This window comes from Lolium rigidum, chromosome 7 (genome assembly GCF_022539505.1).
Source record: "Lolium rigidum isolate FL_2022 chromosome 7, APGP_CSIRO_Lrig_0.1, whole genome shotgun sequence".
Taxonomy (NCBI): Eukaryota; Viridiplantae; Streptophyta; class Magnoliopsida; order Poales; family Poaceae; genus Lolium; species Lolium rigidum.
The window spans coordinates 303013597-303026241 of NC_061514.1; the positions used below are offsets into that span (position 1 = coordinate 303013597).

Sequence of the window (12645 nt, forward strand, 5' to 3'; positions counted from 1 at the left end):
GCCGTGCCCCTCATGCTTGCCGGCGGCGGGATTGGGGAATGGAGAGGACTGGCGGCTCGGGAGGCGCAGGTGGGAGAAAGGGGAGGAAAAAGAACGAGGGTGGGAGTTGCCCTAACGCGGGGCCGAGCGGGAGGTCTTTCGCGGACGCGCGCGACGCAATTTTTCGGGTCAAGTCGGCCAGGCTCACATGCGAAGCTCGTTTTCTGCTTCTCAACTCAGCCAGGCCCAGAGCCGTTTTCCGCATGAACTGAGCTTAGCCCTGTGAGTCCACCCAACCTAACAAATACTGTCTCTGTGGGAAAAGTGGGATGAGCACAGATTTTCTGAGTTGGCTCAGGCTAACAAACACACCCGTAGTGAACGGAATGCGTGGAAGATGGCTAAAGAAAAAACGAAAAAAACCACCACAGCCCCGCCCGCCGCCTCCGCCTTCGCCTCAATTACATCGCCGACGTTGCAGACCGCTCGCTCTCCCTGGTCCAGCCCTCGGCGCCGGATCGGGCTTCCTCGCCGCGTCTGCGGCTGGACGGCGGCGACGCAGTTCCTCTCGCTGACGTACTCTGAGTCCTCCGACTCCCACACGACGCGCGCGGAGCCCGGCCCGGCGCCGGCGCAGACGAGCGCGGCCGGGAGAAGGCCAGGACCTCCGGCCGGTTCGCGACCCCGCGTGCTGGCCGAGCTTGACCAGGTCGCGCACCTCCGCTGCGCTCTGTCGCTAACTCTAATTGCTGTTGCTGTTACTTGCTGTAGACCCATGGTCCTGCTCTGCTGCTGGCAGCGAGAGATAGAGCGGATTGCTCCTGCGTCTGAGAGATTAGACAGAAAGATTATTCTCTGTGCGTGTGTGTGTGTTTCGCTGATGATTGCTAGTGTGCTTCGCTGCTGCTCTCATTTTCTTTGTGGGTATCTTGTTGATTGCTAACTGTTAATATGAGAACAGGTACTGGTTTGATCTATACACAAGTTAAAGATGCATTGGCTTGATTCATTCGGTGATCCTCGTTCCATTAGTTTTATTTCCATTTCCTAATGTCTGCCCTACCTTAAACTCTCCAAATGCTAATCCAGTTCAGCTTCTCGGACTAGCCTGCGTCACAATCCAAACATGGGGGAGCTTCGGATTGGGTACCTATTCCCGGAGGTAAGTATATGTAGTACGATTGGCAATTTTTTCACTGACAATTTTTTGAGTGTTTTACTCGCTCGCTCACTCAGTAATGTTCATCCGTCGGGTGGTTCAGATTATCATGAAACAGTAAGCACATCAGAAGACTACCCGGAGGCGAAGGCCGTTATCGATGACACGACTGAATCCATACCAAGCATCACCACATCGGCTATGGCCATGGTATTCTTAATTCCATCTTGGAAGCAATACTAGCAGTTTTTACTTGTTTTCTTTTTTTCCTTATTGCAAAACTATGTGGAAAGCCTCTTGAGGAGATGTTTTTTAAAGAGTGAATTCTACTTTTTACCCTACAGTTGTACATTTGTGACACATGTTACCCCATTTAGTGAAACTTTTACAAAAATAGCACATCTAGGACACTATAAATATGATTTTACCCGTGTTTAGAATTTTTCTTGTTTTTGATAGATAGTATAGGCGTGTTTCGTCGATGTGGCACACTCTCCTAGTTAATGCAGTACAGCACTCTTTGCATGACTGGCGCCTACCAGAGAGACACTTGGTATAGCTGTTCTGCCATAAGCCACAAGGTGATCATCATCTCACCGCCACCATTGAGCTTCTGGGCACATGGGAATTCCAGCTGCACTTGTTGCTCGCGTAGACGAGAATGTCCAGCCATAAATTCCTTTGTTTGCTTTTTATTAACTATTTTCAACGAAACATATAATGGGTTTTTATTATCTTGTTGATCAAATAGGAGCATGTCACTCTATGAGACTTAAGTGTGTCGAAGTCATCATGTCCAACCATATTTTTTTAAATATATCTGTTCATGTGATTTCACACATCCAATCCAAAAAATAATTTTAATATTTCTTTTATCAAGTCATCATGTTTGTGTGTGACGAAGATGTATTAACATTTATATTATTTTGTAAGCAAACTAGAAAGAAAATTCAGTTTCAGAATTTGTGCCTTAGACCAAACGTGTAATTCAATGGAAACAATGATAGGACTAATGCTTCTCACAGACAATTGGCTGCAGCTATTTATGTAAACCCTGACAAGATCACAGGCAAGAGAAAGCTCTTTGAACCAATGCAAGACACATGTGAAGGTGTTGGGAATGGGAAAAATACAGGTGGCTCTAATCCTTTGACAGTTTCTGGTGATTCTACACGTCCATTTGATGCTTCTGCTTCAAGAGAGGTGTCCCCTGGGCAAGCTTCATCTACTGCTTCTGCTTCTTCATCTTATGTTCACTTCTTACACAACCTGTCGAAATCTGGCAGTGATAAAGCATATATGTTCCAGAAACAATACAGAAAGGAACTGGGTCCTATTCTGGAGACAACCAATGAAGAAGAGGGTTCTGAAGAAAAAGTTGACTATGGCAGTTCTGATTCTGAGGGTGCTGCTACTTCTGTTCAATACATCAACCCTGGTCAGGGGATCCTTGCTCTAGCTGTTCCTAGTCTTCAGCGTGAAAGAAATGATGCAAGTGTTCTTGAGGGAGGATCTCAACCTGAAGCTGGTGGCACTCAGGAGGACCCCTTGTCTCAGGTTGATAACCCTGAAGGTGTGGAGGCTACTGCAACAAGAACTGATGAATATTTACCTCCAGCAGGTGGTGGTGCTCAAACTATTCGCATGAGCTCCAGGATTATCTCACAAGACTTACATTCCATCAAGATTGCTGACAAGGCTACTAAAACTGCTGCTGCAAGAGATGTATCAGGTACAAACTTAACTTCTCATAATTCCTTTGCTTTACTTGATGATGATGATATCCTTGAAAGGGCCCTAGAAATGGGGATTAATCCAGAAACCTTTGATATGGAAAAAATCAATTATCTGAAAGATCTAGAGCAAGCTAGACATGCTATTGCTACTGTTCAATGTGTCACTGAAACAGAAGCTGAGTCAGATTCAGAAAGGATTATGCTGTTGGGTTTTGACAAAGATCAGGGTGGTGAAGATGAAGAAGGATTTACACCTGTTTTATCCAGGAAAAAAAGAAGAAAAAAGAGGAGTGTGATCAAATCTGGAAAATCAAAAGAGTCACTAACAAAATCAGGTGACTCTTATAGAGGAGCACAATCAAAATCAAGTGCTGCCTCGGGGAAGGTGAGCAATGATCACCCTTTGTGTGGCATTGTCACTGGAACCAGATGTAGGAAAAAGAATCCAAGATATCTATGATTGGTGCAACTCTTAATTGCAGGGGGTGGGGAAGAAAGGTATGAGCTGCTTTTTGGCTGACTTTATTAGAGAACAAGAGGTGGATTTCATTGGTCTGCAGGAAACCATTAAGAAAGATTTCTCCTCTGCTTTTTTCAGAGCTATAGATCCACAGAATGTATTTGAGTGGAAATGGATTGGTTCTATTGGTAGAAGTGGTGGAATTCTGGGTGGTTTTAGGCTATCCAGATTCTCCATTACTGATACTGTGGTTGGCAAATTCTTCATCAAAGTTACTTTGATGGATCTTAAACTCAGAATGCAGTGGTGTTTGGTGATTGTTTATGGTGCTGCACAAATCTGTGATAAGGAAGATTTTCTGGTAGAGCTTGGCATGGTTTGCAGTGACCAAAAATATCCTCTTCTTATTGGAGGAGATTTCAATATTGTTAGATTTTCCTCTGAGAAGAATAAGTGCTTGAGATCCAACAGATGGACAGATATGTTCAATTCAATAATCAATACTTATGCTTTGAGAGATATTCATTTGTCTGGTGGTCAATATACTTGGACAAACAATCAAAATGATCCTACTCTTGAGAAGCTTGACAGATTCCTGATGAGCAGTGATTGGGAAGATTTGTTTCCCTTGACAACAGTTCACAAGTTAAATAGAGATGTTTCTGACCATAATCCTCTTATCCTTGACACCATGGAAGGAAAATCAAAGAAAAAATTCCAGTTCAGGTTTGAGAAAAATTGGATAAAGAAGATGATTTTCTGGCTAGAGTGAGTAGAGCCTGGCAACAAAAGGTTAGGGCAAGGAACAGTCTAGACAGGGTGCAGAAGAAACTCAAACTTGTCAAGAATAGTCTGAAAGGCTGGGGACATAATTTGAGGGGGAGAGATAAAAAAAGAAAAGGGGAAATTTCTCTATTACTTGCTGAACTGGAATTGCAAGAAGAGTTCTCTCCTTTGCTGCCCCCTGACATCTTAAAAAGAACTACTTTGCAACAAGAAATGCTTGATATCCTTGAGAAGGAGGAAAGTTTTTGGCGATAAAGAGCAAGAGACAACTGGTTGCTGAAAGGGGACTGTAATACTGCTTATTTCCATAGAATGGCCAATGGGTGTAAAAGAAAATCAAAGATTTTCTCTTTGAAACATAATGATTCTACTATTCATGGTGATGATGCTTTGTTAAATCATGCTACTCAGTTTTACAAAGAGCTGTTTGGTCCAGCAGAAGATAGAGGGGTCAGATTGAATGCAGATATTTGGAACAATGCTGAAAAACTGGATGATACAGATAGAGAGTTGCTATCCAGAGAGTTTACTGAAAAAGAAGTTAAAGAGGTGGTGGACCAGATGGAGAAGAACAAAGCAGCAGGCCCTGATGGGTTCCCAATAGAATTCTATCAATCATGCTGGGACATTATCAAAAGTGATATAATGGCAGTTTTCCATGATTTACATGAACATAAAATTGACCTGGCCAGCATTAATTATGGTATTATTACCTTAATCCCCAAAAGTGATGAAGCTGATAGGATCCAAAAGTACAGGCCTATTTGTCTCTTACAAGTTCTGTTCAAAATTTTCACCAAGACTCTCACTGTCAGGGTAACTCCAGTCATGAATAAACTTTTATCTGTTCATCAAACTGCCTTTATCAAAGAAAGATACATAACAGATGGTGTTATGCTGCTCCAGGAAGTTTTGAGAGAAAGTAAATATAGGAAGCAGCAGGGGGTTGTGCTGAAAATTGATTTTGAAAAAGCCTATGACAAGGTAAACTGGAATTTCCTGTTTGACTGTTGCTCACAAAAGGGTTTCAGTGACAGCTGGCTGGTTTGGATCAAAAAGGTTGTAACAAATGGTACCTTGAGTGTGAAGGTGAATGATAATATTGGTCCATATTTTGCTAGCTGTAAAGGTGTGAGACAGGGGGACCCTTTTGCCCCTTTTTTGTTCAATATGACAGCTTGTCAAAAATGATCTCTCTAGCACAGCAGAATGGCCTCATCTCTGGACTAGCAGACAACCTGGTAGAGAATGGTGTTGCCCTACTTCAATATGCTGATGATACAATTCTACTCATTCAAGACAATGCTGAACAAGCAGTGAATTTGAAACTCATTCTGTATATTTTTGAGTCTATGTCTGGACTTAAAATTAACTTTGAGAAAAGTGAGGTCATGATGATACTAGATGATGAGGTGAAGGCACACTTCTTTGCTTCTCTCTTCAACTGTCAGCAAGGAAATTGGCCCATAAAATATCTGGGCACACCTGTGTGTGCCAGAAGACCAACAGTTGCTGAGATGAAGTTTCTGGGAGAAAAGACAAAGAAGAAAATGAGTGGTTGGGTTGGAAATGCCATGTCTATTGGAGGGAGAGTTGTCAAGATTGATGCATGTCCGTCCAGGTGTGGTCGTCTATCAAATGTCAATGAGGTCTGCTCCATAAGTCAACTATTGAGCAACTTGAAAAACCCATCGGATCTTTTTCCAGGCTGGAAGTGCTGACAAAAGGAAATACCATTTTGTTAAATGGAAGTGGATCTGTAAACCAAAAAGAAAAGGTGGTTTGGGTATAAAAAATCTCCATTGGTTCAACATCAGTCTTATGTGCAAGTGGTGGTGGAAAATGGAAAATGAAACTGGACCTTGGCAAGATCTGATGAAACAAAAATATATGAGTCATGGGGGTATTTATCATACCAGGAAAAGGCTTGGAGATTCCCCATTATGGTCTGATATGTTACAGGTGAAGCAGATTTATCTAAGAGGTAGAAGAATGAAGGTGGGGAATGGCAAAGACACAAGCTTCTGGGGTGATGCATGGTGTGATCAGATTCCTCTAAAAGACAGATTCCCAGAAATCTATGATATTTGTGTGGAACAGAATGTGACTGTGGCTGAGGCAGCAGACATGAACTGGAGCTTCTCCTTCAGAAGATGGATGACACCTGATATTGCTTTGCAAATTCATGGTTTGAATCAAATAATGTCCCAGACTGTGTTATCTGTTGCACAAGATAAACCCCATTGGAAATGGACAAAAAATGGCAAGTTTTCTGTTAAATCAGTCTATAATCACTTAAGCATCAATGGCAGAGATAGAACTTTCAAACACCTATGGAAGAGTAAAATCCCTCGGAAGATCAAGATCTGGCTCTGGATGATCTGGCACAATGCCATTGCCACAAAAGATAACATGTTGAAGAGAAACTGGCAGGGAAGTGCCACATGTTAGTTCTGCAATGGGCTTGAAACCATTTCTCATCTTTTCTTCTCCTGTCCAGCTGCAAAGTTTGTTTGGAGCGCAGTTGGCAATTTGATTGGAGCAAGATCTAGGCCTGGATCTTTCACACAATTCTTTTGGTGGATCCCCCAATTCATCCCTGCAAGCAGAAACACGCAGATTGCGGGGTTGGCTGCGATCTGCTGGGCAATTTGGAAGCTTAGAAATAGATCCTGCTTTGATCATAAATTGATCAAAGACCCTGTTGAGCTAATCAGCTACTCTACTGTTTTTATGAATTATTGGGCAGGTAGCCATGGTGAAAAAGATGCTGATGAGCTGCGTCGAGGAGCTGATGGACTCCTGAAACTGGCCACTGCCTCAAGAACCGCTGGAGAAGCTCGGACGGGACCTGGACGTGGACAAAGGACTTCGTTGATGAAGCAGATAATATGGAGGAGGAAGATCACACAGATATCGCTTGATGCTTTTGGTTGTAGCCGTTTGATAGGGGTGGTTTCCTGTTGGTGACCTTCGTTTCAGTTGTTCTGGTGTGTTGCTCGATTTAGGTGGAAAACTCCTGGTTGTTTCAGGTTGTCTGCTTGCCTTTTGGCGGCCTTTGTGTATATCTCGTGCTACGTTTCGTTAGCTAGAACTTGTGTAACTTGCCAGGTTGGCAAGAGATACTATGCTGTATGGTTTCGTTATCTCGCGGTAATGAAATCCGGTCCAGGTGGATCGTTTGGAAAAAAGACCAAACGCGTAAAAAATAAAGAACACAGGGATATTAACAGTCTTACAGAGAGGAAATCTAGCAGTGCACTTCCGTAATTAATAGATTATAGTACGCCATCTCTTTGCATGACTACGGCTACTACTCTACTAGAGAGACACTTGGTACAGGTATTCTGCCATAAGCCAGAGGATGGTAGTCATCTCGCCACCACTGTTGAGCTTCTGGGCATGGGAATTCCTGCTGCACTTGTTTCCCGCATAGATGAGAATGTCCATCCACACGTCAAGGACAAGCTTCAGGGTGTCAGCCGTTCCATCTCTCTCCTTCTCCAGCAGCTTCTCGGCGAGTCTTGCGACGTGAGTGAGACGAGGTGCAACGTTGCTTAACTCCCGGTTCACGTACTCGTCGTACAAGTTGTTGGCAAGGTCATTCATCTCGGTGTCCCTGGAGCTGCCTGGGCCGTCGTACACGCTGAATAGATTCTTGATCCTACCATTGCGTTGACGGCTCGGGTACTTGGGATTGGCTGGTCGCATGCTGACCAGTTTCTCGCAGGTTCGTTTGTACAACCTGTTTTGGGGCTGGCCTGGCAGCATGAAGGGGCGATCCACCAGGAGGAACATCATGTAGTTGGATAGCACCTTGATCGCCTCCACACGGTCGGCTGCGTCCTTGGCTGTGCAGCTCTTGGCCAGGAAAACATCGGTGCCAAGGTGCCAGATGAGGATGCCCTCCTGGAACTCGACGCCGAGGGATTCTTTGAGAATGCCCTCGTACAATCCAAGACGGTCCAGCGGGTCCTCACCCCACTTCTTCCTCAGCATGCCGGTGTTGAACTTCCCTTTGCTGTACAACCGTGTCATGTACTCAGAGATGAATGTTTTCACCGGAGTTGACAGTTGAACGGTCCCTGAGTAATGCTTCCTGTTCCACCACTCATTGGGTGCAACCAGCTTTGCAAGCCTTCCGAGCAGAGGGCTGGTGAGTGTGTTGGCAGGGCGAGTGCAGAAGTGCAGCATGTTGTACTGCCCGATGGTTCCCGACCACTTCCTTGACTTGTACCTGCTGGCGCTAGCAGCCCCTCCCTTGACAACATGGTGAAGAGACACAACCAGGCGCCGAAGCCTGTCCCATCTCCGGCTGCACAGGGCTGTGTATTTAAGCCAGTGCCACTTGGTGCTGCTCAGGAATGCAAATGTCCATGAAGATCCTAGCGCGTTCATGAGTGACGTCGTCTCCATAAATAAGGCGCCTCCCAGCAAGATGTAGGTGATGGCAATGTCGTCTCTATTGTGGCCGTCCTTGCCAGTTAAGTTGAACAGCACCAGCGAGGTGGCAGTGATGACTGGCGAGACGGCACGTACCAGGTAGCCCAACGAGGTGTGGACCACAGATGCCTTGGTGTACAGGAGGTCATACATTAGGGAGAGCTCGATCTCCATCAGCTTCCATAGCTCCAATCTGTCCATCATTACGGCGGTGTACTCTTCGTGGCCTTCCATGGTGTCCTCCTCAATCACCGAGGAATCGACAATAGCGCGCTTGCAGATGTGGAACAGCGAGTGCGCTCTTCGCAGGAGGAACTCCTCATCCGTCGCCTTGTCCTGAGGGTGGAAATGCTTGTGGATGGCCGGTGGCTGCGCCTTGCCTGAGCTGCCAATGCTCTCCAGGGTGCCACACTTCAGCGCCCAAGTCCTCTCCCCGTACTTGACGACGCCGAGGGCGAACATCAAGACGGTGGCGAGCCCAAGCAAATTTCCACCAGCCATGTTCCGGTAGAGGAGGAGATAGGCTACTCCGAGGACCTGCACGACAAGGGTTTGGAGGTGGCGAAGCCAGAGCTGGTTGTCCTGGAGCGCGTAGGCGGTGATGTTGTCCGGGCCGCCGAGATGCAGCAGGAGGAATGGCGCCCAGAACGTGACGAGCGGATGCACCTGCACGATGCTGCTGAACGAAAGGTGCCCAACAGCATATATGGCAGTGGAGTCAGCCATGAGGTATGCTAGCCAGAGGATGAACCTTCTAACCGGCGCATCTTCACGCCGGCGGACCCCAGCCAAGATGAATAGGACGAACTGGAGCCCGAGGCTGAGCAGCACCAGGATTTGCATCGACTGGTGATTCCATAGAGCTAACAGTCCTCCGTCCATGCTATAATCTGCTTCTGTTTGCACTTCCGCGCTGCCTGGAATGAAGGAATTTTCACGACTCTGTTTCAGATACATGCAAACCTTGAGACCATAGTACCTTACAGTCTGGAATAGACAGAACAATCCTTAAAAATGCAAATACAGTAGCACATTATCATGTTCAGTAAAAAACATGAATTCCAAGGTCATGTAAGCACATCTTACACTTGGTACTCTTGATTGCCTAATTTTTTTAAAAATCTCATCCATCAAAAGTTTCATTTGCACATTGCACACTATGTGTAGCCCTCCCAGATATACTTCTGTAACTAATGCTTGCAATTCACAAGCAATGTTGTCAGGGATTTGTCTACATACCAGCCGGGTGTGAGTAGTCTTGCAGCAGCTAGCAGTGGGCAGGTCCAAAATCAGTCGATGTTATCTTGTCACCGAGATGTGGAAGTGGCTGCAGGCCAGCGGCGAATCAAGAAATTGACGGCGGAAATGGCAGGGAGGAGCTGTTGATAGCAATACTTAGAGGCGGGCATGCCAAGCCCATCTCTCCGGTAGGGATAACTGGCTAAGGAGCCGGCCTTCGTGGTTTGTAGTTGTACATGGGATGCAGGCAAACAGAATTTAGTGCTAACCTGGCAGGATTCAGCATACTAGCTACACTTGCAGTTGCAGAGTAGACAAAAATTGCAATTATTAAGAATCAGTTCTGGAAGTTGCTCCAGTGGGATCCCCTTCGCCAGAGCCTGCTGGAGCTGCATCACGGGGCCACTCTTTTCTCCATTGTCGAGATACATTTTACTGAATCGCATGTGGACCAGTCTGACTGTATGAGGTGCAGGACGGTTCCAAGAGGTAGAGGTCCTGAGTTCACAGCCCACCACGTTCCTGTTTGGCTGTTTCCGTTGCCCACCACGTTATAGCTCTCAAGTGGATTGTACACTATATTTGGAGACTAGTCGAGTATAATTGCACTATGTTCCTGTTTGGTTGTTTCCAGTTGATGCTTGCAATTTTACTTCGACTCATAGTTAAGTGTGTACTTTGTGTCCTATGATTATCACTAGAAAATATCATGTTCACTTTGTTGATATCCATATTTCTGCTTCACCTGATGTCCTTTGATGTTGCTATCAACCAATATTTGTGATGATGTTGCTGGCTCATATGATATCACTCTGCACTTCTGCTCCGGTGCTCCTCCCCTGGAAGCGTTGTGTTGTACCTCGTTTTTGTACGACGTGGGGCTGTACTTAGGCGGATGAGATCATTAATTGGTTACATGACCTCTTTTTTTCTTATGTGAGGTACACATACCTTATCAATACAGACGGGTATACATGGGTTCAATATATATAGTTTTCGGTGGACCCAACACAGAAAAAAAAACTCAACTATGACACTTCAACTTTGTTTAGGGGGAGCACCGGAGCAGGGCTCATCACTCTGATGTTGCATGAAGCATGGTTGCAGACAAGTGTGCACCGGAAGCAGAAGATATGGTGCCATGTTGTATGATATGGTTGTTATTCCTTTTATCAACAGCATGAACCAACCATACGCCTTTCACTTCATCTGAGATACCAAGGATGAACATGGATACGTCACTTTTAGATCAGCATTTGGATCCAACTTAAGGAACACATGATCTATGCAATTAAGGTTGTGGATTATTAGTAGGGATAGAAGACTCGACCCGACCCTTGGGACAGCTCCGGAATTTCAAACTTACTCACACTGTTTTACTGCCACTTATTTTTGTCTCCTATTTTCCTAACATTCCAATCATACCGTTCATGTATGAACTTGGAGGCTCTACAGAACAACGTAGGTATGCCTGATGCCCTAGCCCATGATGTGTGACACTTGCCTTTGTCAACGCCACAAAGAGGCGACATGGACCTACATATATGAGTTATTCTCAGGCAGCTGATGTTTCGCAAATCCGATAAAGAAAAGACAAAGGGCGTGGTTGGAGTCCTTGGCAATAAGAATTTGAGTGTGCCGTGTTCATGTGCTTTGATACAATTGATCCGTGGTCAAATCTTAACAATAATTCATACTGGCATTTTCCATTATTACAAATCCCGGCTGCAAAATGAATAGGAAAAGACAACTTAGCTAGTTTTGAAATAATATATACTTACAACACGTGACAAACCACAACCTACATGATGCAAATCGGATGGATGTTACACGCTGGCTGATATATAGATGAACCCTAAAAATTCATGTAACAACAGCCCACGTAATGCAAATCAGATCAAAGTTGAAGTTCTTCTTAATTTCCTACAAAGAGCTCCTTGCTAGCTCCTTGGTCACCGCGGTGAGCTGAGACACGAACCTCTCCATGGCCAGCACAGGCAAGGAAATAGGTACCATGACACACTCCTCGCCCTTGGCGTTCTTGCAGCTCATATAAGCACTCGTCAGCCTGTTAACAATATCACCGGCCATTGAACCACCGCCGCCGACACGCTCTGCCCAGCCCAGGTCCATCAAGTGGTTCCCAGAGCGAGATACGTCCGTCGCTATGAAGGCCTTGTCCAGCGCCACGTTCACGTAACGCTCGCCTCTTGCTAGGACGTCCAACACCGACCGCACATACTCGTCTGTCATGTGGATCTTGGCCTCATGCACAAGCTCGACTGCGTATGTCAATGGACCCCCACACAGCTTGCCGACAACGGCCTCTGCTATCGTGGTGAAGACCGCATTCCCATAGAAACCTGGGGGAGTGGCGAATCACGCTTCCAGCTCCCGTGGGCATTCGTGAGGAATAAGACGCACACACGCTCGTCAGGCGCGTGCTCTAGCGCCGCCGTCCTGCATCGCCACACCGCCGCCGTGATAAGCTCGAACACAGTGGCGGATCGGGCAAGGCGCGCCGGAAGAGAGACCCGCAGCGCGGCTACCTCCCTTGGTCCGAAGAGGAAGGTGCGGGTCGCCATTTCCTCAAGTATCATTGGTGGTGTCTCCGCCGGCGACAATTTAGCGTTGTTGTGAGCTTGATAATATTCTGATGCAGCCTCCACAGAGGATACGAAAAGATGCCTTTCCCATGAAGGCAAGACCCAAGGAACTGCTTGACCTCGCGCTAGGTCAATTATGCATTTCAAGAGCTGGATCTTGCCGAAGGCATCGACGATGTTGTGGCACATGGTCAGCGCGAGGGCGAAGCCTCCACATTTGAATTCCGTTATCTACAT

The 12645-nt window shown here is 46.0% G+C and overlaps 2 protein-coding genes across 4 annotated transcripts; one reads left to right on the forward strand and one right to left on the reverse strand.

Annotated features, from left to right (window-relative positions):
• Nucleotides 1-705: 705 nt before the first annotated feature.
• LOC124678369 lies at nucleotides 706-7285 on the forward strand. Of its 3 annotated transcripts, none has more exons than XM_047214272.1 (5): nucleotides 706-1141; nucleotides 1242-1348; nucleotides 2164-2341; nucleotides 2425-2870; nucleotides 6870-7285. In XM_047214272.1, the coding sequence occupies exons 3-5, from the start codon at nucleotides 2322-2324 to the stop codon at nucleotides 7088-7090; spliced, it is 687 nt and encodes a 228-aa protein (XP_047070228.1). In that variant the 5' UTR covers nucleotides 706-1141; nucleotides 1242-1348; nucleotides 2164-2321; the 3' UTR covers nucleotides 7091-7285. The 3 variants fall into 3 exon arrangements, with proteins under 3 accessions (XP_047070228.1, XP_047070227.1, XP_047070226.1); XM_047214271.1 differs by having other exon boundaries at nucleotides 2447-2870; XM_047214270.1 differs by having other exon boundaries at nucleotides 706-992; nucleotides 1069-1141; nucleotides 2164-2870.
• A 156-nt stretch (nucleotides 7286-7441) lies between these two features.
• Nucleotides 7442-12387, reverse strand: LOC124673075. The gene is made up of 3 exons (XM_047209205.1): nucleotides 12186-12387; nucleotides 11759-12084; nucleotides 7442-9550 (listed from the first exon to the last, which is right to left on the reverse strand). The coding sequence occupies exons 1-3, from the start codon at nucleotides 12385-12387 to the stop codon at nucleotides 7442-7444; spliced, it is 2637 nt and encodes an 878-aa protein (XP_047065161.1).
• Between the last annotated feature and the right edge of the window lie 258 nt (nucleotides 12388-12645).

What these genes read in the sequence shown, in the direction of transcription:
- LOC124678369 (XM_047214270.1), top strand. Translation starts at nt 2,231, where the DNA reads ATGCAAGACACATGTGAAGGTGTTGGGAATGGGAAAAATACAGGTGGC. An exon ending in TGCTGCAAGAGATGTATCAG is followed by an intron (nt 2,871 to 6,869) that starts GTACAAACTTAA and finishes ATTATTGGGCAG; the next exon opens with GTAGCCATGGTGAAAAAGAT.
- LOC124673075 (XM_047209205.1), bottom strand. Translation starts at nt 12,387, where the DNA reads ATGGCGACCCGCACCTTCCTCTTCGGACCAAGGGAGGTAGCCGCGCTG. An exon ending in TGCCCACGGGAGCTGGAAGC is followed by an intron (nt 12,085 to 12,185) that starts GTGATTCGCCAC and finishes TGACATACGCAG; the next exon opens with TCGAGCTTGTGCATGAGGCC. An exon ending in TCGTGTCTCAGCTCACCGCG is followed by an intron (nt 9,551 to 11,758) that starts GTGACCAAGGAG and finishes TGTCTATTCCAG; the next exon opens with ACTGTAAGGTACTATGGTCT.